This window comes from Eulemur rufifrons, chromosome 15, assembly GCF_041146395.1.
Source record: "Eulemur rufifrons isolate Redbay chromosome 15, OSU_ERuf_1, whole genome shotgun sequence".
NCBI classification, from domain to species: Eukaryota; Metazoa; Chordata; class Mammalia; order Primates; family Lemuridae; genus Eulemur; species Eulemur rufifrons.
Genome location: NC_090997.1, coordinates 46281550 through 46307702, shown reverse-complemented (window position 1 = coordinate 46307702; position 26153 = coordinate 46281550). Strand labels below are relative to the sequence as shown.

At 46.4% G+C, this 26153-nt stretch overlaps 1 protein-coding gene across 1 annotated transcript in view; it reads left to right on the top strand.

Annotated features, from left to right (window-relative positions):
* GABRR2 (gamma-aminobutyric acid type A receptor subunit rho2) overlaps positions 1 to 10684 on the top strand; it is a 34646-nt gene extending 23962 nt beyond the window's left edge. Inside the window, exons 4-9 of the mRNA XM_069488262.1 lie at positions 1733 to 1956; positions 2767 to 2849; positions 3042 to 3182; positions 5564 to 5716; positions 6707 to 6903; positions 10373 to 10684. Of these exons, the coding sequence (XP_069344363.1) occupies positions 1733 to 1956; positions 2767 to 2849; positions 3042 to 3182; positions 5564 to 5716; positions 6707 to 6903; positions 10373 to 10684 (1110 nt within the window). The remainder of the gene's footprint in view (positions 1 to 1732; positions 1957 to 2766; positions 2850 to 3041; positions 3183 to 5563; positions 5717 to 6706; positions 6904 to 10372) is intronic.
* Positions 10685 to 26153: the final 15469 nt, after the last annotated feature.

The following is a 26153-nucleotide window of genomic DNA, read 5'->3' as shown; positions in this document are numbered from 1 at the left end:
CTTCAGAGAGGCTTCCCTGACCTCCTGACCCAGAGTTTCTGTTTTTCCTTCATAGCCCACATCATTTATAATTGTGCTATATATTTATTTTGGGGGGTTCTTGTATATTGGTCGTCTCCCACACTTGACTACAAGCTCCATGAGTGCAGGGACTTGTCTTTTGTTTTTCACTCCTATATCTCCACTGGGGACCCTCAAAACATGTGTGGAATGAGTGAAAGTGGGGGAGGCTCCCCTTCCTCACTGCAATGCCGTTGTGTGCCCTTGAAGGGCGGGGGCTGCCCGGGCTCCTGACTGACCCAACGCAACAGAGCTGATACGATTGATACTGATGCTGTGCACCCTGTAGCTCTGGCACCTGGGAAAAAACGGGGTCATGCGGGCATGACAGTTTCCAAGATGCTAGAGTGTACACTGCCTGTCCCTTTGGATGTCCAACATCTGGGTCCAGCTGCAGAACAAGGTGGCTCTGGGACCAGTCTGGCTGCCTGAGACCTGAGCCGACCCAGATGTCCGCTCTGGCTGTGAAGACTCTGCTGTCCCGTGTGGCTCAGGATTCCAGGAAGAGGTATCTAGAATGACTTGCCTGTCTTAGAGCAGCCACCAACCAGTGGGAAAGCAGGCAGACTCCAGCACAAAGAAGGTGGGATGTAGGTAACGTCCAAGGTGGCCATGCACGGCTGGTGTTTGTGAGCCTGCAGTGTGGCACTGCCCCGGGCGACCTCCCCCAGAGCATGCTGTTCACCTGTGAGCCCTAGAGGGAAAGAGCCAGGGGACACTTAGCTGATCTCTTCCTATTCCTGTATTGGCTGTTCTCCTTGTGGGTGGAAGGCATGTTCCCGGCAGGTGCTGATGCCCTGGGGGCTGGGACCAGTCTAGGTCAGCCTCTTATGTAGGCACAATCTCGGTGCCCATTCTTTCCTCCCTTCCTGGGGCTCCCTCTGGGCCTGCCACCACCATGTACTCTTCCCATCCTTCCTCCACCTGCTCCCAGAAGAGGATCTTTTGGGCAGTTATTTTCCCATTTGCTCCTTGTGCCTAAGCTCTGGTGTGGAGCAGGGCCATACTCTTGGTTTAAGGCAACAATTGTGCGGGCAAGGAGACACTTTTTAGCAGGATAAGCTTTCTGGCTGAAATTATAGTAGGTATACAGCTGTCCTTCCCCTCAGCCATTATGGCCCCACTTTCCATCCAGCAACGATTTACTCAACTGCACTCAATTCAGTGGTGAGTGGGGATTCGACGGTGGACAGGACACGCTTCTTCCTTCAGGGATCTTATAAGTCTAATGGTAGAAACCCTCCTAAGAGGGACACTTGATGGTCCAGGTTCTGCAAGTGGCCACTAAGCTGAAGTGGAATGGTTAGCGGTGGGTAAGGAAACATGGGTGCAGAGGCCTAGGTGAGAGAGAGCAGGGCTTTGGGGAAATCCTGCCCTGCTGGCCGCCAGAGCAGGCTGTCGGCATCACAGCTGCAGTTTTCATTTGCAAAGACTGAAGGGCTGGTTGCTCAGTCTCCTGGGCTCCAACCTCATGATGCATAAAAATGAGCCATTCTCCTTCGGACTGCAGCAGTGCCATTGCCTCAGAGGTTGTGCCGTGGAGCTGCAGAACTGTTCCCTCCCACTCTGGAGGCTGAGCCTGGGATGTCCAGTACGGTGGTGGATGGTGAGTCGATCGTAAGGAAGGAGGCTTCTAAGCCATTTCTGTCTGGTCTCGCCCCGGCTCCCACAGGACTTCACCATGACGCTGTACCTGCGGCATTACTGGAAGGATGAGAGGCTGGCCTTCGCCAGCACCAGCAACAAGAGCATGACCTTCGACGGCAGGCTGGTGAAGAAGATCTGGGTCCCGGATGTCTTCTTTGTTCACTCCAAAAGGTCATTCATTCACGACACCACCACTGAAAACATCATGCTGAGGGTGTTCCCGGATGGCCACGTGCTGTACAGCATGAGGTAGCTGTCCAGGGGTCTTCGTTCCTTTGTCCAATGCCACTCCAGTATGCGTGGTCAGTCCCTTTGACACGAAGAGCCTGTCACTGTGTGGGTCTGTGGGCTGTGTGGGATGGTCCGAGCCTTCTGCTGCCAGTCCGAACTGTCTAGACATGAAATGGCCACCCCCGTAGGTGGCAACTTCCCCTTCAGTGGGGGGTCTTAAGGTTGGATCAGAAGACAACTTTGGCCTGAACAAGTTGATGGAGACAATGCCCTTCTATGTACTGTACCTTTCATCCCTGAGAGCCTACGATTTTAGTTGTTTGGTAGTAAGGATTTTACAAAAACACCAATGGCTACTGATTATTGGATGCTACTGCAGATGGGCTTTGGGGCTAGCCTGAGTGACTGAAGAGTCTATTCCACACCATCCTGGCCTGCTTGTACAGTTCACCAGAACTAAGTGCTGCTACCAGGCCCTTCCTGGCCTAGGGAAGGGTGGGGGTGGGGGTGGGGGGGGGGCCTAAACTCCAGGCATCTCTGGGGAAGGTGGCCCTGCCGGCTGAGGGCAGTGCTCAGAGGAGGGTGAGGTGTGAGCCAGAGGAGGGTGAGGTGTGAGCCGCCAGCAGCCAGGGCCCCCTGTGGCTGGGGGAGGGGCATGGCTCACCAGCACCATGAAGGGGACCAATAATCTGCTACAGAAGACAAAACTCTACTTAGATACCTATGTTTCCAAACTTCTGAAGTAGATGTGAGGCGGCAGCTGCTCTTGGTTGCAGGTGCGTGAGCCAGTAACTCGCACAAGCCGACGTCTGTGTTTGGGTTGTCTAGGATTACGGTCACCGCCATGTGCAACATGGACTTCAGCCACTTTCCCCTGGACTCCCAGACCTGTTCTTTGGAGCTGGAGAGCTGTAAGTATCAGCTTCCCTAATGGCTTCACTGTATTCCCTCTGCGACCTTTGTGCCATTTGAGTCACCATGAGACAGCACCGCCTGCCAGTGCCAAGGCCTGTTTACTCCTAGACCGGCGTAGGAGTTCCCTGTCGCTTCACCCTGCGTCAGAAGCAAAGGGGTCAAAATAACATATTTTCCTCTCCCCAAAGATGCGTACACAGATGAAGATCTGATGCTGTATTGGAAGAATGGGGACGAATCCCTGAAAACAGATGAGAAGATCTCCTTGTCCCAGTTTCTGATTCAGAAATTTCACACAACTTCCAGACTGGCCTTCTACAGCAGCACTGGTAGCTAACTTTCGCCACAGTCTGATTCAAATGTGAAAAAAAAAAACCACATTTGAATTCTTCTTTAGCCTTAACCCCAATGAAAATAAATTTTGATTACTAAAATAATGCATAGTCCCACAAAATACACATAGCACTTAAAAGCAGAAAGCGAAGAGTAGAGAAGTTGCTGTCTCCTGAAATCCCATCACCAGAGGGAATCACTCCCAACAATTTAGCAAACACTCTTTAAGACATCTTGCTTCAGTTGTGTAATTTTACAAAGTCAGGGTCATATTGTACATGCTGTTCTCTAAGCGGCTTCATTCTACTGAACACTATGGATGAATAACTTTCTGAGGAAATGTATTTTATTACCTATATTGAGATCTATAGATTTATTTTTAATGCTTAGGGTAACCTCTTCTCAGAGCCTGGGCCAGGTTTGAAGTTTTGAGAGGATCAATTTATCAGCTCATCTCTAATCTCACCGTGTTAGTTTCCTGGGGCTACCCTTAACAACATACCACCAACTAGGCACTTAAAACAACAGAGATCTATTCCCTCACAGTTCTGGAGGCCAGAAGGCCAAAGTCCCTGCTCCCTCTGCAGGCTCTAGGGCGGAATCCTTCCTGCCTCCTCCTAGCTTCTGGTGGCTGCCAGCAATTCTCAGCGTCCCTTGGCTTGCAGCTGTGTCTCTCTGATCTCTGCCTCCATCATCACATGGCCTTCGTCCTGTGTCTATGTCTTCACGTGGAGTTCTCTCTGTGTGCCCACGTCTAATTTTCCCTCTTCTGTAAGGATATCAGTCATTGCATTAGAACCCCCACTAATCATCTTGCCTTGATTACATCTGCAAAGACTCCGTTTCCAGATACAGTCACATTCACAGGTACTGGGAGTTAGGACTTCTCACACAATGTCCCTTTAGTTCAATGGGTGGTCACTGCGGGTCTCCATGTGTGAGGGCTGTGCTAGGGCCTGAGGTGGATAGAAATGTGCTCAGCTCTTGGTTCCTGCCCTCAAGGATTTTCAAGGAACTGAGCAGAAGTCCCATAGCATGCAAATGCTCAAGACATGCAGTAGTGTATATGTGAGTGCCAAAATGTCCCTCTGTGTAGAGTGAACGATTTAGGCTCTGGAAAAGAGAGACCTAAATCACAATTGGCTAGAATGACTGAGGCCAGCTGTCTGGAGGAATTGAGCGCAAGCTGGACAGGTGGGCGGGGAGAGAAGAGCCTCAGAGCGGGAGTGAGCAGTGTGGGCGGAGGCCTGTGACCGCAACCTTGCTGCACGGGAGGAACCCCTGGGAGCTTTATGGCGAGGTTCTGATTCAACCATTCTGGGCCGGGGACCTAGGCATGGGATGTTTTAAAAGTTCCCCAGGTTCATAGCAGCACTATTCATAATAGCCAAAAGGCAGAAACAACCCAAGTGTCCATCAACAGATGAATGGAAAAATAAAATGTGGTATACATACACAATGGAATATGATCCAGCCTTGAAAAGGAATGAAATTGATTCACGATACAATGTGGATGAATCTTGAAACCCTTATGCTAAGTATAATAAACCAGCCACAAAAGAACATACATTGTATGATTCTGCTTACATGAGGTACCTAAAATAGGCAAATTCACAGAGACAGAAATAGTATGGAGGGTCCCAGGAGCTTGGGGGAGGGGAGTGGAGAGTTATTGTTTAACGGATGCAGAGTTTTTCTCTGGGATAATGTATAAGTTCTGGAATGCACAGTGGTGGCAGTGGTACAGCAATGTGAATATACCTAATGCCAGCGTCTTGTACACTGGCCTGGGCACTGGAGACCCATGTTGACCCAAGCTCATCTGTGGCTCAGTCTGAGATCTTGGAAAAGCCTCGGAGAGTCCCATTTCCTCATGTCCCCAGTGTCAGCCTTTAGAATCAGGTGACAGCCTGCTTCTTGTTGCAATGGATGTGGAAATCGTGTGAGTGTCCAGTCTCACAATGAGGAGGACAGGGCTGCGAGCCCAGCTCTCCTGGCTCCTGCTTCAGCAGTACTGGCCTCAGCGAGGCAGAACCACTCCAACTTCTTGCACTCTTGAGTTTCGAGTCACTCTGGAAACATGCTTGGAGTTTGCAAGTAACAAATAGCAAACAAACAACTAAAACTATACTTCTGTTTAGTTCTACCCTTCCCCGAATGCTGTGAAGAAAAGTTAGATAATACCTAATAAGACAGTCAATGTACAAGATGATATTAGCAATAGAGAGGGCTTAGATTATGGAAAAGAAAGGTATTATATTAGCCAATTGCTCATGAATTTTAACCTTCTGTTGCTGATGAGAGCAATGTCAGGGCAAGAGGGGTCCAGGGCAGGAGTTTGTTTCTAACCTCACTGGCTTCTTCCCGTGTCCCCCAGGCTGGTACAACCGTCTGTACATTAACTTCACGCTGCGTCGCCACATCTTCTTCTTCTTACTCCAAACCTATTTCCCCGCCACCCTGATGGTCATGCTGTCCTGGGTGTCCTTCTGGATCGACCGCAGAGCTGTGCCTGCCAGAGTTTCGCTGGGTAAACACATTTCATAAGATGTGGTAGGGTGGCTATTTTTTCAAACTGATCACAGTGTGAAGAAAAGTACAATCTTTATTCAGGGTTCTGAACTGATGAGCTGTCAGAGTTGGAAGGAGCAACTTTTCCTTCTGCTTCTTGCCTTCCCCATTCAGACGCTGGCCTGTTTCCTCTGCCACATTATGAGAACCCCAGGGAGCTAAAACTCCATCAGCTGTGACCGCATCACTTTAGCTAGCCTATTTGGGGTGTAGACGTCCACGACTGGCAGTATCAGAGCTCAGTACTTAGATAAATAAGATGATTCTGCAGATGCCAACAGTTTATTCTGTACGTACAAAACCTTCATTTGCTGGCCTTGTTTAGACAGACGGAGGGCTTGGAGGCAGGGCCCGTAATACCTGATGTCTGGGAAGGGGAGGGCTGTATTCCCTGGAGCTGTGGTTTCGCCCTTCACAGTCCCTGAATTCCAGAGTGAAAGTGTACAACTCATCGTTGTAAATTTGGACAAAATTAGGTTGGGCTTTGAGAAATGTGAGGGTTTAACCAGGAAGAAGACACCGTGGAGAAGAAACTAGCACGATAAGCTTCTGAGAATTGCCACAGCCTTCGTGGACCTAATAAACGTGGCTTAGATGAGGGACAATGTCTTCATTCCTTGAGGTTTGGGAAAGTTGCTTTAGAGATGTTCTTTAGTCTCTGTCTTTAATTCCACATCAGAGCAGGTCCTTTCCGAAGCATGCCTGACCTTGCCAGCCACGTCACAGAAAGCCAGTCCCCGAGGGGCTTGAAGTGAAAGGAGAGGGGCAGCGAGTTGGGGGGGCGAGGGCAGAGAACAGGCCCGGCTGCTGGTGCGGCAGATCCTAGCAAGATGTCCGGGGAATTTCTCATTCAATTTAAGAGACAGAGAATGTAGAATTGCGACCTAGTGAGCTGTGGGGGGCATCTCTGTACCATTGTCAGCAGCTGAACTAAGACTGGGTGTTGCAGGCATCACCACGGTGCTGACCATGTCGACCATCATCACGGGCGTCAACGCCTCCATGCCCCGCGTGTCCTACATCAAGGCCGTGGACATCTACCTCTGGGTCAGCTTTGTGTTCGTGTTCCTCTCGGTGCTGGAGTACGCGGCCGTCAACTACCTGACCACCGTGCAGGAGCGGAAGGAGCGCAAGCTGCGGGAGAAGGTGGGAGGGTTTCTTCCTTCCCTTGCCTAAGCCCTGCTGCGGGTTGGATGAAAATGAGAAGGTCGGCAGGGCAGAGGGCCCACCAGGGTTTGCAGGTAGAAAAAGGAGATGTTGATGCGAAAGGAGGAGGATCCATTTTAGAATAGGTTCCAGCTTCTACCAGAAAGGATCCCAGAAAGCAGAAAGTCTTGGACAAAGACTGGGAATGGAAGACTTGGGTTCTTAGACCCATCTCTGCTAGGCATGGCCTCAGTTTCCTCATCTGTAAAAGGGGCATAACAGAACCCTCACCTCCCAGGGTTATTGTAAGAGTCACATGGGAGAACGTGTGTGAAAGCTGTTTTGAAGCTGTAAGGTTCTAGATACAAACTATCACTATTATTACTGAACATGTCTAGAGAAAATGCCTCCCTGTCCTATGACCAGAGAAGGGGAGGTTTTAGAAAAAAAAGCTCCTTTATTTATCACTGCTCTGGCCCAGTGAAAATTCAGCCACATTAAAGACTAAAGATAAATATTTTGTATTTATTTATTGGAAATATTATACTGCACTATACTACAGTTGGCCCTTGAACAATGTGAGGGTTGGGTGCCAACTCTCCCACAAGTGAAAATCCGAGTGTAACTTTTGGCTCCCACAAAACTTAACTACTAATAGCCTACTGTTGGCTGGAAGCCTTACTGATAACATAAACAGTCCATCAATATATATTTTGTCTATTGTATGTATCACAGACTATATTCTTACAATAAAGTAAGCTAGAGAAAAGAAAATGTTATTAAGAAAATCATAAGGAAGAGAAAATCTATTTCTTATTTATTAAGTGGAAGTGGATCACATTAATAATAAATGTCTTCATCCTTGTCATCATCATATTATGGAGGAAGAGGAGGGGTTGGTCTTGCTGTCTCAGGGGTGGCAGAGGCAGTAGAAAATCTGTGTGTAAGTGCACCTGTGCCCTTCAAAACTCTGTTGTTCCAGGGTCAACTGTATACTGGGAGATAGAATGCAAACAGGAAATTTTACAAAGCAATGTTCATGGGCCTTTGGCTTAGGGAGGGAAAGTCTATTTCATTCATTTCAGACTCTTACTGATCACAGTAAGAAATAAAGAATGCCGACTTTGCTAATCAATGCACTAATCAAAATGAGTGTTCCTAAAAGGTGTAGAGATCAGGAGCATGAAAATCCCACATTTATGCCTGTCTGGCTGGTTGTTAGCCCCTTAGCATAAGGGAGCTTTAAATTTTAGGAAAAGAGGATATGTTGCCTTTTCAAAAATAGTTTTTCAGTGACCACATTACACCTGTCAAATATTTCCACATTATCTACAAATAAATTAGACTGTTCAAGAATTTATTTTTTTCAACTCCTCCACTGCTAAATTTGACTGGCTTAAAAAAAAAAAAAAAGAATTTATTTTTAAAACTATTCAAACCTTTTGTACTTCAGCATTTGAGTATTTAAGTTTTCAATAATTTATACATTGATCATTATCAAAGACCTTTGGATTATATTTAAACACTTTGGATTTATAACCCATTGGACTTTCCTGTATGCAGTCATGCAAAAAATAGCAAAGCCTTCATCAGACAAATACGGGTTCATGAACCATTAACCATGCGTAACTTGTATTCAGGCAGCTCCTTAACCTGCTTCCAAACGATGGGTCCTGGTCTTTGCCAGTGATTATATGACACTGTTCAAAGAGCAACAGGGAAGTCATACTCAGAAAGGCCTCTGGGCCCGTAGGTCTGTCTCTCTGTGTGAGAACAGATGTCTGGGAGGTGAGATCTTAGACTTCACTGTTTTCAAACATGTGATTAAACGCAGAGACACATAGTTGCTGGAGGGCACACAGTGGGCAGACATCAAATCTCTCTCCTGCTGCCCCACAGAGAAACCACTATTCCTGATCATTAAGATGGTCCCCAGTAAAGAGGTTCCCAAGTGGGAGCCATGGAGCACCTGCCCTGGAATCACCTGAGCCTGTTAGAAATAAAGATTCCCAGGCCATACCCCAGACCTACTGATCAGACTCTCTGGGGATGGCACCCTGGAGTCAGCATCTAACAAAGTTTCAGGCTTGCTGAGGTTTGACCTACACTCCATACAGGACACAGCTGCCTGCGACCGGGTAACCCACCCCTAGTTCAAATGGTGAACTCTTTCGTAGAAACAAGCTGATGTGGAAAAGAGGGATTAATCAGAATATTTGGCATTTCCTGATTCTAACTCAAAATCATAGGAGAAAATTCTGCTTTCATTTTAGCAGAAAGTATTGCAGTTTAGAGCAAGGAAAAGAAGTAAAGACCTGTGCCTTAAATAAATAAATAACCCCAATGACAATATCTCACAATTGTATCAAAGTTTGGGTGTGATTATACCTAAATGCAAAGAGTTGAATAAATGACCTCTTACTAATATCTATGGGTCCATGTTAATTATTCAAAAATGGGTTACTATGTTACTTAATTACTGTTACTGATGGGACAAGACATAGAAATAATAATGAAACAATCAAATCTGCAAAAAAAAAGTCCCCCAACCACAAATGATTTCTTCAAGCATAAGAATACTTTGAGTAACTCTAATTTCACATTAGACTTCATTTATCTATTTTTGCATTCCAAAGCTATATGATATTCATCTGAGTATTTTAAGATCCATAATTATAGAAGGCAGGTTGTGAAATGTCATTATTTCATTTTTCCAAATGTAAAAAACAGAGGCACTGACGGGCTGGGACCAGGTCAGAAACGTGCTGGTGTCACCAGATCGGGAGGAATAAACCCATGGCCGGTCGGCTGGTCAAGCAGGCCTCGTGCTTTCGGCCAACACTGACAGTCCAGGTGCCAGTGGAAGCCCACTCTCTGCTGACTCAAACTGTGGGGAGAAGTCAAGCACAACGATCCTCTTCCCTCTTAGACTTTCTTATAAACATTTTCATGCTTGCAGAAACAATCGAAAGAATAGGGAAACATACATCCATACACCCACAGCTGGGTCTAGCACTGCTGACATTTTGCCATTTTTGCGTGAGTGCTTTCTCCATATCAGCATATTTTTGTTGGTGCAGTTGAACCTTTTTAAAATACACGGCAAGCACCATGACCCTTGAGTCTAAAATATAACTCTTCAGCATAAGGATACTCTTCCACCTAATCATCTTCTGGTTAATGCATGGAGAGGTGAAATCAGTCCTACGGCTGAAATCAGTATGTGTGGGGTTAAAGTCCTGGCTCTGACACCTGCTGTGTGGTCTCAGGAGAATTGTACAGCTGTCTGGGTCTTAGCTTTTGCCTCTGCAATGGAGGGCATTTGGACTAGATCAGTGGTTCTCAGTAGAAGCACCTGGTAGTTTTAAACTAAGACTAGTTTTAGTGTAGCGTGGAGCCTGGCCGTGGCCAGTCTGAAGAGCTGCGCAGGTGATTCTAACACACAGCCCTTGATGTTTGCTGCCCACAGTTCCCGTGCGTGTGTGGAATGCCTCATTCAAGAACCATGATGCTGGATGGAAGCTACAGCGAGTCTGAGGCCAACAGCCTGGCCGGATACCCGAGAAGCCACATCCGGACGGAAGAAGAGAGGCAAGACAAAATCGTGGTCCACCTGGCCCTGAGCAATGAATCCAACTCCTCCAGGAAGAAGGGGCTTCTGAAGGGCCAGGTGGGTCTGCGCATCTTCCAGCACACCCATGCCATTGACAAATACTCCAGGTTGATATTCCCTGCCTCTTACATATTTTTCAACTTAATTTATTGGTCAGTGTTTTCCTAGGGGCTCCAAGGTGTGGCTAGGAGAGAGCATAGACACCTGCCAGGCTGGGCCAGTAGTCGACAGGTGTCCTGTGTCACACTTCACATCCCTCTGGGACAGCCGTCTTCTGCTCTTGTGTGTGAACTAGTTCACAAGAACTCCCCTGCTATGCCCGCCAGACACTCTGCAACTCTCAGGAAGCCTCAGATGCAGGTGTGGAGGGAAAGGGAAAAACGAAGGGCAAGCCTAGGGGCATTTGGATTAGAGACAGGAAAGGAGGCACGAGAAATCTGTACACCCACACAACTGGACTAAGTGCCTACCTAGGAAGGAAGAAAGCTCAGGTCTCAAGCGGGAATGATTTGGCCTGTGTGAGTCCGGCAGCCTACGTGATTTTGCAATATTAGGGGAAATTATTCATTCATCCATCTATTCAACCATTCACTGAATACTGAGGCCCCACCCTGTGCCAGGCACTGTGGAAATGAATGTCTCAGAGAATGTCTCTGAGCTATGCTCATCCTACGTGTGGCATAACGTACTCCTGCCCTTCTGCCTCCCTCAACCCTGCTTACCCCACAGACCCATCCTGTTTGCTGGTGCTTTTACTCCTAGGTCTGTCTAGAAAAGCATTTCCAGTCTCCTGTGAGGCCCTCATGAAGCCAGCAGAATGCTTCTCTCCTGGAATCTCCATTCAGGGCAAGCCTAGGGCAGGGGAGACAGGTGGGACTTGAGAATTAGTGAGAGCAGAACTTGGTCTTGGAGAGGAAGGGGGCATGGATCTTCTCTGCTTCTGGACTCTTCCCTTCCTGCCCCAGAACAATGTCCTCAATAATCTCTGCACCAAAGTCCCGGCCGCACCCCAGTACCCCTCCTACTCTAACCAGAAGGGCCCACACTCCAGAACGATCTCTCCCTTACTCCTGTAAGTTAGTGACCCCTTCCTCTGATGCAGCTAAGCTCAGAGTGAGGAAAGCAATCTAATTATTGAGTCTACACTAAGTTGTGAAAGACCGTTTCTCTTGATCCAGTTTTAGGTGATTGTTAGGTTAACTTGACTCTTTAATTAGTGGAATTTCAGGTGGTATAAAGGACATGATTTTGATAAGGGCCCTTTCTTTAAGTCACAGCACTTGGGATCAGAAGACAGTTCTTGAGGAGCAGAGAGGCAATGCTCACCGCACATTCTTTGTTTACTGAAGGAGGTGGTTCTGCTCTCTTTCCCTCTGCCCCTGCCAGCTTCCTGCCAGGGTCTGGTGCCTGGCCTAAACTTTGGTCAAGAGTAGAAAAATGGTACAGCAAAACAGAGAGTATAACCTGCCTTAAATCAAGTAAGCTCTGGCCTGATAGGTCTGCCCCACAGCTCATGACTGCCAGGGGCAGTGATTCTTAGTTCCTGAGGACTAGGGTGCACGTGAATACTCCCAGAAGGTTCAAGTCAGGGGCCTGTAGCTCCCTGACTTCTTACTCCCACACCACGACTGACCACACAGTTGCTCTATGCAGCCCGTTTCCGTTCCTTCCCCTGGGGCAGTCCTCCACCCACTTCCTCTGTTCCGACATATACTCCTGTGTGACCCTGCTCCCTGAAGCCCATTGCTCATGTTAAGCACCAGGCTCATCATCTCTGGCATCATCTCTAAGCCCAGAGGCTGTGTGATCAGGGCTGGGATTCAAGGAGCTGAACTCTCAGCTGGGCTGGCCCCAGGCACCATTGCAACATAGATTATCTTGGGCAACTGCAAGTTCAGGAGGTTCCCAAGATCATCCTCAGGTTTAATAATTCTCTAGAAGGACTTGCAGAACTCAGAAAAGCCATTATGCTCATGGTTATAGTTTATTACAGCAACAGGATACAGATTAAAGTCAGCGAAGGGAAGAGACCACATAGGACAGGGTGTAGGGGAGACCAGGCACAGAATTTTCAATTGTCCTTCCCAAGTGGAGTCAAGTGGATAGTGATTATTTTCCCCAGCACTGATGTCCAATAGTGTGCATGGAGTATTGCCAACCAGGGAAACTCACCCAAACTCACCAAGGTGTATAGAGTTTTTATTGGGGATCTGTCACGTGGATCCAGCCAATCCCCCCCATGGCTGACCTTAGTCTTTAGCTCCACTAGAGGGTGAGCTGATACTTGTGTCCCAAGGCACCCATCACAAATCACATAACATAGACTATCTGGTATGGCCCAAGACCCCCAATAAACAAAGACCCTTCTATCAGGCAGGATATTCCAAGGGCACAGTGATCACCCCCCAGGAGCAGGGAGCTAAGACTCAAACCTTTTTTGGACAAGGTTAATCCTTCACTGAATGGCAACGTTGGTCAATTCCTACTGTTGATGTTAATTGCTGTGTGTGCTGCTATTATATATCCAGACAGCAAACATTTTAAAGCAACCCCATCCTAGGTATAGTGGGGTCCAAATTAAGAATAAGAGTAGTCACAGCAGAGAGGGGACTAGTAGAGGACGTGACACACAAACATCTATAAGTTTAAAACTGCTTAGTGACACAGTACTGGCTCAATGTGTGATGGGAGTTCTGAGGAAGGAAAGAAACGAGTCCCACTGGGAAGACTGGATCCTGTGGAGAAAGCAGCCTCAGAGATGCCCCTTGAAGGTCAGGGATTTGGAGAAGAAGAAATGGGGCAGAGCACTTGCTAGTTCTGCATGGCCAATATGGTAGCCACTGGCCATATGTCTTTAAATTTAAGTTAAATGAAATTGAAAACTCAGTTCTTTGGTTTACCCTTAGCACACTTCACGTGCTCTGCTCAACAGCCACAGGTGCTAGGAGCTACTGTGCCTGGCAGTGCAGATCTGCGGAACATCTCTGCCCAGCAGGAAGGTTTTGGATTGCGGAGTATAGGGTTTATGGGGCGAGTCATTTGTTTTGGCTGGATCCCAGGCTGTAGGAAGAGGAGGTGAGAGACCAGCTCTTTCCACAACACTAGGGGTCATGTCAGGTCCCCACCGTGCCAGCGCTAATGAGGACAGCTTCCCATCCAGCGAGTTGCCTAGCGCAAGACCACTGGATTTCCCAGCCTCATAGACCAGTGAAGAATGAAAGTGCATAAACAAGAGTAATTGGATGGTACAGGGCGTCTGGAGTTGTTTAGAAACCTTTTATCTCTAGAGACTCTCCTAGGCCACAATCTGCTCAAAGAATGATGATTATATTGTCATTAAATATATTGTATTGCTTTGGTTGTAAGTCTTATTTAATTCTATCACTACTCTGCTTCTGACTTCATTGTCTTCACAAATTATGTCTCATACAACATGGTTGCCTGTTCACAACTGAAATAAAGATGTATTTTTGCTAGCTTCTATATTTAACTGGAGTTCATTTTATAGCAAACATATTTAGCATCATACAGTGTTTTATCATGTGGGACCATGACACAATGACACCACTGTATTTAGCACTGCCTTATTGCAGTGTAATAATCTGCACTTGAATAAAGTGGAAAATTAAAGGAGGCAAAGTGGAGACAACAACAGTAGGAGTAGAACGCAGGAACTAAAGACATGTTGAGAACAGGGGATGATTCACCCTAGAGGCAGGAAGACAGAGGAGCAAACAATTGTTATCTGGGATGCTCGAATGATACTTTCTTTCACTGACTCTACGACATCATCAAATGTAAGATGCAACAATATTTTATGTAACCCTAAGAAATAAAAAATGCTGCTCATTAAATTCTGGCATGCCAATGATTATACGCTTAATCCTGATTTCACCAATATTAAATTGTGAAAAAATGTGCATATCAGAATAAAAGAAATGACTTTTATACAAAAACTGATGATCAGATATACTTCATTGACACCAAGGAGCCAACATGTATTAAGCACTTGTCTTCAAGGCCTGTGCTGGGGTGGGGGATGGCGTAGCCCCAGAGAGAGAAATGAATGGGAAACACCCATTAGGCATGAAGAAGGTTATAGGGGCCACAGCCCAAAGGAGGGAAAGACCACGGAGCTTGAGTAGTGCTGTTTGTGATAAATTTCGAGCAACGGATAGATCTAGATTCAACTACCAGCAAAGGAGGGGGGTGGATGATAACAAGGCAGAAGGAAAGCCCAGCTATGTTCGGCAGGTGGAGGAGGGGTGTCAGTGAATAGACAGGCCACTGAATGTGTAAGAAACGTAAGATTGGAAAAGTAGGTTAGAGCAAGAAGGGTTTTGATCAGGGAAGTAATAATCTTTTGGAAAATCGATTACTTTTCCAATAGAACATAAGCTGGTGTATTTTCAAACCCTTTTAATTGCCAATGACATAAATCCAACTAAAAATATGCAAGTAAAAAAGGAGATTTATTGAAAGGATACTATAGGGGCTCACAGAATAAAAGAGAATTTGTAGGAAGCAGAGAAACTCTGAGGACTTGAGGGTTTGGAATTGAGAGTCAATACATCTCTCCAGGATCACGTCTCCATCCATTACTCTGTGTCCATTCTCACCCAATGCAGACAAGTTTTCTCCACCTGCTGTTTGTGTGGATGGGGAACAGCCTTGACAGTCTTGGGCCCACAGCCTTCTAGATCCATGACCCTGGTGTCAAGGGTCCTTCTAGGTTCATTCCACTTAGAATGGAGAAGGAATCTGGGGAAGGAATTTGATGAGTCTAGTCTGGGCCAAGTATGTTGAAGATGATCAGAGCTCTGTGCTGCGTTGAAGTTTAGAAAGGTAGAACCCTTTAAAAACATTTTTATTTGGTTCAATCTTTTTGTAAACATGTGCAGAAGGGAGGCCATGAATTTAAAAAATGGAAGGCTGCTTAATTTCGAGGAACCAACGCAGAAGGAAAATAATGATAATACTAGCAGAGAAAGTTCATGCTAAGTTCCGTAAGGTGTGAGAGCCACAGCCGGGCGTGGACACTAACAGAGACTGGGAGAAAGAGCTGTTATGGGTGCAGGCTCAGTGCAACAAGGAAATGGAAACGTCAAATAAAAAGCTGTAAATGCTGATCTGAGGCCGGGAGTGAGATAAAGATCTGCAATTACCCTCCCAGATAGGTTCAGTGAAGCTGCGAAAGCAGACAAAACTCTTGAAGGGGAAACAGAGGTAAAGAGGAGGGCTGTGGGGAAGAGCTTAGGTCACAGGAGGACTGATCAGAGAAATAGATCGGACAACAGAGACACTTGTGTTGTAGAAACGGGAGGGGAGAAACTCTGAAGTGGAAGAGGGTGGGGTTGGGGGCAAAGAATAACCATAAAAATTGGAAAGGGTAAGACTGTGAACAGATGAGTAGCAATGTGTAGGCAGGGGCTAGCTGAGGACAAGCACCAGGTAGCAGCCATCCTTGGTAAAGATTAAGTAGGTAGAAGGAAAAATGTTCAGAAAACTAATGCTATTTATTATGGAAAGCCCATTACAGATTCTTCTTCTTTCTGAGTATTTAAAAACAACATGGTGGCCTACCTGGCCAGGAGAGGGGCTGTGTTCCCAGTGGTTGGTTCCCCAGACTATTCTGTTGGAATCTGGGGGAGTGGTGCTAGAACAGTGCTCATAACTGTGGGCCAGAGCTTGGGAAGCAGCAGTCTCGAGGACAACTTAAGACAAATAAAAACAACTCAAAACAAATAAAGATGTATTTGTGCCATCTTCTGTCCCCACACACATGCGGTGGGCACTGCCTCAGCCACCACAGGAGATAAGAGAACAGACATTAAAGCAACCACATCACGTAAAGGGCCAAGTACTGGGTGCGTTCTCTGTGCTCAGCACCAGGGTAAACACAGACGTGTGGTTCCCAACTCGGTTCTCACATAAACCCCGCTGCAGAGGGAAAGATTCCCCTGCTACTCACATACCAAGCCATGAGGCCTTCCATAACACATCTAGGGAGGTGGACTTTGCATGAAATGATCCATTTCTCACAGTATTTTCAGGGAAAAGGTGATTTATTCCCTTACTTAGATGGACAGAGAAGGGGTTGGAAAGAGTAGAAAGAAAATCCAAACTGGTCTGGGTTGTGCAGAAACATGTCCACACAGAATTACCCCTACACCCAGGTGAGAACTTGGAGATAACTAGGACATCCAATTAGCTCCTGGAGGCCGACGCTGGCTTTGTGAGATGTGCAGATATTCAGGCAGCTAGGGCAGAGGTATTATGGGTTTCTACCACTTATGCCATTATAGGATACTATTCATTTAATGAAGGCACAAGTAGAGTTCGCTAGTCCGCACCACCATCACCGTTTGAGACGTCTCCCGTTTTTCATTTCATTGCAAAAGTACAGACGGCTGTGGCCTGGGGGATTAACACAGGATTGGAAGCAGCTGACTCCCCACCCCCACCAATCACTAGGAAACACATCGGGACTTAAAATGGTGCCCACCTGCAAGGCTACATGCCCTACGTCTGTCTGAGGGCAAGTGTGCCGGACTGTTCTCACCCAGAGTTAAATCCTGTGCCTGGTCCCACGGCCCAGCTGTTTGACCTCCAGACCATCCCGAGATCGTCTGCACCTGCAGTACAAAAACATTCCCCATTAGCAAATTGGGATAAAGCACTCAATCCTGTCCCTCAGACCTTCAGATGGCATTATGAAATGACATTTGGACCAGCTATCAAGAACATTAGGTTTCGGATTTATTTTAAAAGCTAAATTGAAGAATAAACCTTGGCTACAATAAACTATTGTTTAAACTAAACTGGCCAGGTTAATCACAGTGAATGCTCTTCTCCACCTTGTCCATTTAGCTCAACACATGTCCAATTTTAATGTGCGTATGAATAACCTGGTTGTCTTGGTAAACTATAGATTCTGATAAAGTGGGCTTGGGTGGGACCCAAGATGATGCATTTCTAAAAAGCATGCAGGAGATGTTGGTGCTGCTGGCCTGCAGACCAGGCCTTACATAGCAAGGCCCTAGGGACCCCAGGGACCTGCTCATCATTTGAAGTTGAGTTCAGATGTCACCTCCCTTCTGTGGCTTTACCTGATACTCTCTCCCTTCCCAAAGCAGAATTTTTTATTTTATTTTTTGAGACAGGGTCTTGCTCTGTTGCCCAGGCTAGAGTGCAGCGGTGTCATCATAGCTCACTGTAACCTCAAACTCCTGGGCTCAAGCAATCCTCCTGCCTCAGCCTCCCGAGTAGCTGGGGCTACAGGTGTGCACCATCATGCCCGGCTAATTTTTCTATTTTTTGTAAAGAGCAGGGGCGGGGGGAGGGGTGTCTCACTCTTGCTCAGGCTGGTCTTGAACTCCTGGCCTCAAGGGATCCTCCCGCCTAGGCCTCCCAAAGTGATAGGATTACAGGTGTGAGCCACCACACCTGGCCTCCAAAGCAGGATTTATTGTTACCTCATCTGTGCTCCCAGAGCACATTGTGTATTGAGGCACTTCCTTTACGTGGTGATGCTTCTCCTCGATCAGTGGTTCCCAGCCCTGGCTGCATGTGAGTCACACGGGGAACTTTTGAAAAAATATCAATGCCTGAACTCTACTGCCCGAGATTTTTTATTTTACAGTGGCCCCACCTCTTTTTTTTTTTTTTTTTTTTAATGACACTCTATTTTAAAGGCTAGCACTAAAGTCTGAAATCAATTTCTCTGGGAGAGTAGTGCCTGGACATGGTTTGCAAACTGTGTTCCCTGGTAACAAGGGGTTCTCTGGAGGTGGTTCAGGGTCTACTGGGGGGTGGGGCTGAGAGATGGAAAAACAGAAAGGAGCAGCATTTGTGGGGACAAAGTAAAGGACCCAGCCAACTAGCCCAACAAAGAATACTTAGCCTACTATGAGCAGGTGATTTTTCAAGAACCCAGTCCTTTAATCCTTCCAAGATCCTGGTGAAGTAGGATTTACACGGGGAATAAGAGGCAAAGATGGCAAGTTACAGGGCCAGGACTGGAAATGGGACCTCTGGCCCAAGTCCTTTTCACTTTTCATAGTGCCCTTCAAGAAAGCATAGAGTTTGAGGAAAAAATGGCCCTAGGCAAGTTCCAGTCTTCTCCTATCTCGTCAGATCACTCCAGAAGGCACCTGGCTTCCAAGGGTGGAATGGGAGTCAGCGGTGGGAGGGACAGGCAGGCACCACAGAGCTTGGATTTGGCCGAGTTGTTTGGAAGTAGCATCCAGCCCTGGATCCTGGTCCTCTGGTTGCCCACCCCCTTCTGGTCTCCAGTCTTCACTCACTTCTTCCTTTCCCCACCACCTTTCCTTTCCCCTAAGGGAGCACCACTGTTCTACCTCTGCTAGGAAGCCGGCCGCTGGGGACCCTGTATCTCCCACTCTCCCCTATGTCTGCTCTGCTGTGGCATTTGGGGGGCTGTAGAGTGGAACGGCCACAGACCTCTGCCCTCCTCCTGTGAGCGGCAAGGGTGCAAGTGGGTGAAGCTGCAGCAGAGGATGGAATCACAGATTTAATAATAACCTCTGGAAGATAAGCTCCCTAAGGGCAAGGGTTTTTGTCTGTTTTCTTAATTGCTGTATTTCAGGGTCCATAACAGTGCTCAGCTCATGGTAGATGCTCAGCAAATATTTTTGGAAGACATGAATGAACAACTGCTCTTTGTAAGTGTCCACTAGGCATTAAACACTGTGTTAGGTACTCACTTCACGTCATTTACTGTTAGCTACTGAGGATCTCACTCATATCTCTGTACAGGAGCCTGTCTAGCTGTGTGGCCTTGAGTCATTTACTTAATCTCTCCAAGATTTGGTGTCTCCATCTGAAAAAAAAAAGAAAAATAGATAGTAATTCTGGCCTCTTAGAGTGGAGCAGTAAGTGAGTTAATGTGTCTGAAATACTCAGCTCAGTGCCAGGCCCTGAAAAAAAACAAAGAAGAGGGAGAGGAGAAAGAGGGAGGAGGAGAGCAGGGAAGGAGGAGGAGAAGAAAAAGGAGAAGGAAGCAGGGGGAAGAGTGTTGTCAGCTTTTAACTTTGCCAAATGAAAACATTAAAAACCACCCACAACCCAAAATATTGCTTCCATCTATTATCATTTCTAAAACAACAACAATTTTTAAACTGAAACTGTAGGAAGGTCTGATTTCATAACATGTGAAATTCTTCCTAAGAAAACCCAGTTTGCACTTTACGCCTCACATTTTCATCAAAAGCACAGATGAAAACTTTGGCGTGGACCTGACAGTACTTTGGGGGACCACCTATAGAACGGAGAACTTGTTCTCGATTTTGCAGATGAGAAAATAAACCCAGAGAGACTAACTTGCCTAATGCCAGACAGTTGTTAAAGGAAAAATGCTTACCCACTACCCAGAGACCCTCTTCTGCCAGTTACAGAGTTCAAATTAGCTTTTTCTTGGCCCCTTGTAACCGTAATAGTTCGTTTCCTGATGGGCAGCAGGTCAGCGTACCGAGACACCAAGGGTTGCAGCAAGGAAAGAGCTTAATCGTAGGGCTGCATAATGAGGGGATGGGAGGACATCTCAAATTCGCCTCCCCAAGAGGTTTGGGGATAGGGATTGTAAGAGATCTGGACAGACGGTGGGACAGATGGCCAGCTGAGGTGTGGGGATCACTAATTAGTCAAGAAGTGGGGGGTGAAGTTGTGGGACAGAGAGATGAAAAAAACCATATACTTGTGCTGAGCTGGTTCCTTGAGGGGGTCTTCAGACTGGTTGGCATCAGCCATTCTGCTAGAATTCAGGATCTGAAAAACAAGCAATGCTTGAGCAACAGTCTTACTCCAGCGTCAGAGATCCAGTCTATAGGAATAATGGAGAAGCAGGTGGTCAGCATAGGACATTACTCTCAGTTAGCAATTGCAAGGAAGTGGGTCAAAGCGCACCAGTGCACCCTGGTTAATGCCAAACTATATTTCCTCCTAAAGCGTGGCTTGTCATTCTGGGAACCCTGTGAGGGTGGTTTCGCTCTGACCCACTGGGACATCTGTGAGTGTTCTCCCTGCAGTTGAAATGATAAGGTAGCCCATCTCTCAGGATTCTTCACTGAATCACGCTTTTCATTAAGTTCCTAGTGCATATTCCTGACTTCAGGAAAACTCCTTTGAAAAAGTTTGCTTAATGTCCATGTGTTTGCTTTCATGACTTGCTGAATGTCACCTACATCAGTTTTAACTAGATTCAGCTACAGGCAGCAGAGTAAAAATAACAAGAGGTTAAATAAGATAGAAGTCCGGAAGTGAACAATCTGGGATGGGTTAGCAGCTCTGCTCCAAAGTCCTCAGGGAACAAAAGCTCAGGCTGTGACCAGCTCACTGCTTGCTGCCCCAGCGGGTAGGGTGGCCCTTGACCTCATGGTTCAAGACAGTCATTATTTCTGCATTTGAGGAAGCAGGATGGTTAAAGGGACAGAGAATGGGGAAAAGGGCACCCCAGCTGTATTGCAAGGAAAGTTCCAGGAAGCAAGGAAAGTTCCCAGTGGGTGCCACACATTTCCTACCAGTACCTCTACCTGCAAAGAATGCTGGGGAAAGTGTTTACTCTGAATAGGCACATACCTAGCTAAAAATAGGTGATTCTGGAAGAAAGGGATACATAGAGGAGGAAGGAGTAGTTCCTGCTGTAGCACTCATGAACACACCCACTTGTTTCTATGAAGCACCAGCTGAGAATTGTTAGTGTTAACCAAAATGAGTGGCTGAGGCAAGAGTCTCAATCAACTGAGGTTTATTGAGCCAGAGCTTGGGGGCACCCAGGAAAAACACGAGTCTGTAGCCAGTGTTCTCCAAGAGGTATTTTCAGAAGGTTTAGTATTTATACATTTTGTTAAATGGGGGGAAGGCCGGTAAGATGAAGGGGAGTAGATGGAAGAATGAGTGAGCTCATCTTGTCTCTGTCCTAGGAAGATAAGCATTTTCAGTGTGACATCTAGCAGACTTTAGTTTTAGGACCTAGATTTAGAATGCAGACCTAAATGTACAACTGACATGTCCTTGTTTTATGGGAGGATATACATTTTGAAAGATTCTGAGGCCAGCAAAGAACAATTTGTGAGGGCAGTCAGCCAGAGATGCCTGAGGCCTTTTGCCTTTCTGTGGGCGTCTGGCTAACATGTAATACTTTGACTCGAGGTTGGACTAACAGCTATTCATTTGGGAATAAATGGCGGTGTTGCGTGACTCAGTCTCCAGGCTTAGCTCTCCCTTTGGCATAATAAATTTGGAGGTCCTGAGATTTTTTATTTTCCTTTACATTAGGAAGCTCATATCTAAGTACAAAACATTTCGCCTTCCTCTGTCCCTCTCTCCCAGATAATTTCTTGTTTCTATCTCGGAGATAAACGGGTCTTTCTAAAGCATTTTGTTGATGCCAGGAGATTCTGTTACAATTGAGCTCAAAGAGACTCAGAATATTTCTGTGCCCAGAAATAGAACCTGAGCACTGAATCCCTGCCATCGTTTATTTTGAAAGAGCTCAGGATTTCTTTCCTTCCCCTAAACTCTGTCAATTTTGGGACAAGCAAATGGAGTCAGCAAATCCAAGGCAATTGTCCTTGGGAAAGACTGAGAAGGCCCCTCCACTGACTGCTCCACCTGTCCATGTGACCACCATCAATGGGACAGGTTTCCCTCCCAGAGGCTGCACAGATGTGAATGAGCTAAGTGGGATTTGAACACAGGTAGATCTGGCTCAAGTCTGAGCCGTTACTATTGCGATGTCTGCCTTTCTAGAAAGATGTCACACCTCCTCCTAGCATCCCCACTTTACAGTAACTCTCTCCATCCACAGCCTTTGTTTACTTGTGGGAGGGTTGCTATATTCGAATTCTTTGGAGTGTTATCCAGTAGATATAACTGAAGAAAGCTGAAAGTTTGCCTAAACTCTTAATGATTTCCCATTTTGGTCTTCTTGGAGGTTCGCAGTGAGACTGCTGTGTAAGCCATAGGCTAAGTGCACACTGTAACAAGCTTTGTATTTATGGGACATTCAGAAGCACCAGCCCCTGCCAAGCATGGTGGCACACGCCTCGCCTGTGTTCCCAGCTACTCCGGGAGGCTGAGGCAGGAGAATCCCTTGTGCCAGGAGCTCAAGACCAGCCTGGGCTACGTTGCCCACCAACCTGGTGGAGCAGATCCCCCCAGAGTTCCTCCTCCCACCAACCTGTCTTTCCCAGAGCACTCAGCATGGTGTCCAAGCGAGATGGGCAGTGCCCTGCAGCATTGCATGCTAAGAAGGAAGCCTTCCCATATCCCTGGTGATTTGGTCATTTACTTTAATCTCTGTGTCCTCACCGCCTGGACAGTTTGGCCTTCTCAGACATTTCTCTGGTGCCTCAGGCTCTGCCTCCTTTTGTGCAAGAAGCTACGGACAGCGAGTTGGAGAGGCACCTTGCAGGACTGGTGGGGAGAGGTGGGGTGGACAAAGCTGCATTTCTTTTTCCTTTTATTTTAAAATTACTAGTAACCACTAATTAACACCTGTAAATTGACCTGAAAGTAAAGCACCATTTTTTAAGCAAAATAATCATGATTGTCTAAAATTTTCATGTCTCTATCACTGAGGTTTCAGAGCATGAACTGTGGTAATTCTAAATTAGGTGTAATTGAACTCAGCAACTCCAGAAACTACTGAATATTCAACTCAAGAGGAAGCAACTGAGAAAACCACCTGCGCTGCTATCTTTAGCACTTTCTACAGCAGGGGTCCCCCACCTTTTTGGCAAAGGAACCATTTTCATGGAAGACAATCTTTCCACAGCCTGGGGTGGGGTGGGGTTGCGGGGGGGACAGGGAGATGGTTTTGGGGTGATTCGAGTGCATTACATGTATTGTGTACTTTATTTCTATTATTATTACATTGTAATATATAATGAAATAATTCTACAACTCACCGTAGGTTGGGGAGCCCATTCTACAGAACAGTCAGAAGCAGGATCCACAGCCCTGAGACCCCATGGCCAGGGTTGGCCAGCTCTCTCTCCAGCATTGACTAAAGTGCCACCATGATCACCTGCAGTCCCCCACGAACTTGTGATTTATGTTCACATCCACGCTGTCCAGGATGGTCTCCTGGGTGGCAGGGTATGGGGCAAAATTCATTATTTTATTTTTGTTTTTCAACAGATTCAAAGAGAGTGGAATTTGTATTAACTGATTTTAAGGAATTATATGCAACCAAAGCTAATCTGTGAGTCAAGACAGTTACATGCTAAAAAAAGTTAAATAGTCAAACATTAAATTGCACAACTTATGTTATGTTGCTCTTTTGTGATGTTGTTATTTCCTATTTTATACTTACTATGCATTCAATTGAAGTCTGTTGTTTATTTTATCATAAAGTTAAATTACATTCTTTCTTTTCTTCAAGAGCTGGCAATTCCAAATATGGCTTCTCATTCAATGAATTCATTCTTAACTGTCACCAAAAAAAAAAAAACAAAACGTTTATTTCATTAAATCCTTTCCTCTAATTAGCAGGGAATAATCTGGAATTACTTAACTAAAAGATCTGAGTTGTCATCAAAATGCCTTGTTGGGCAACATGGAAAGTAAGAAGAACGCGCCACAAATAACATCATTTTGCAGATCAGCCATTTCAGAAAGGGGTGGGGGAGCATAGAGGTGAAGGAAAAAAAGCACAGGCCTGGGACCAAAGCGCAAATTTTCGTGTCTATTAACCACACGGGCTGGGCCGAATAACCTCATGTCTCAAGGCCCAGCTTCCTCACAGAGGAAGGGGAGGTAGCAACCTTCTGCCTACTTTGAGAGCTCATTCTTAGGGCCAAATGGACAAAGGACCGTTCAGTTGCAAACCATTATTATTCAGCAGCAGTTGGGTTTGCTCTGGGGGACGACAAAAAAGTGCCTGTGTTTCTCGTAGTCAGTCCTCAGAGAGCATCTAAGCTGCTGAGGGCCCCACATCCACACCCCTCTTCCACCCTAGCAGACCCCACGCAGGGCTCCCCACCCACTGCGCCTTGAGGCCTAGGCTGATCTCACAGCATTTCCTCTTGTCACCACGACATCCGCCACGACTACGCCCCTGGAGCCAGACAAGCATGTCAAACTCCTTCAACAAGAAACCAGAGGACTTTTTGTGAAGTTGTATTTAAGCCTAGAAGCCAACAGGTTTTAATTAAAGGCCAACTTGGAAATGAATGAAAGTCTTCCTTAAACAATTTTACTGTGACTCCAGCAGAGGGAGACAGGGCTGCACTTTCCCATAGGAACTGCAACTTCATTTAAAGGTTTGCATTAGGAAGAGCCTGCCTGTCTTCCTTTTTCCTTCCCTCCCTCGCTCCCTTCTTTCCTTCTTTCCTTATCAGATGATGGTAGTCATAATTTTAATGTCCCTTGGTGGAGAAAATAAATGGCTGAAGGCCATTACAAATGCAGCTATACTTCCAAAATAGGTTTGCATTTTTTGATCACAAGAGCTGCTAGGGCCTTTGGAAACAGCAAAGGCAGGCTATGTATTCGGTCTCCAGGCAATGCTTTGCACCTGTGGTGGGTACCATCGGTGGCCGACCCAGCATCCCTTATAGGATCTCAAGGTTCATCTGCTCACCGCACAGTGACAGACTAACACACTGAAACAGCAGGCGTTGCAGGAGAGAAAGAGTTTAATAATTGTTGAGCAGCCAAAGGAGGAGACAGGAAGAACCCCTTGAATTCATCTCCCCAAAGAGTCCTGGGCTGAGGTTTTTAGGGAATTTTGGTGGGCAGGGGGCTAGGGAATTGGCACAACTGATGAAACTGTAGGGATGTAGAAACTGCATTTTTGTGCTGAGTCAGTTCCCAGCAGGAGTCGCAGGACTGGCTGGTGTCAGTGGGCCCATTGGAATGCAGGGTCTGGAAAATATCTCAGGAAACAGTCTTATGTTGCTTAACATTGAAGATATTACTATAAGAGTGATTAAGGGAACTTATAGGACTTTCTGACAGAGGTCTATGTGCCTCTTAAGCAGTAAACAGCTGTAAGGGAGTGGGCTATGGGGCAAGAGCTGGTTAATAGCTGTGCTATTTCAAGACTATGTCCTTATCAAAATCCCAGCAACTTGGTTTAATTAATTTTATAAGGATGGTTTCACATCCACCCTGTCTTCCCCCTTCCTCATCAGTTCAACATCTGCCCCGTTCCCAGTCCAAAAGGGGATCCTGCTTAGTCTAGGCCAATCAGAGCACGTTTTTCCCTTGGTAACGGTAACTTGTCCCAGGATGGACTTGTGATCTTCCTTGGTTCAGTCAGACTGAAGGGAAGGGCTTGTCTTCCGTGCTCTGGGAAGAGGACTTCCCTCTCTTTCCCACTGGCTGTGAGTGAGGGAACTTTTTGCTGTTGGCAGCCATATGGCAACGGTGGGTAAAATGGCCAGAGGAAAAAGAGAACATAAAAGTTGGAGGGAAAGAAAGAACTGGGAAATTTATGACACCACTGAATCACTAGATCAAACAACCCCCTATCCTGGAATTCCTGTTTTGTGAGAGAATACATTTCTGTTTAGGCCAGTTTGAGTCAAGCCTCTATTTTTTACAAATAAAATTGTCCTGGAAGATATAGTACCTGTATGGATTGACGATTCCCTTCAGTTTCCCTAAGGCT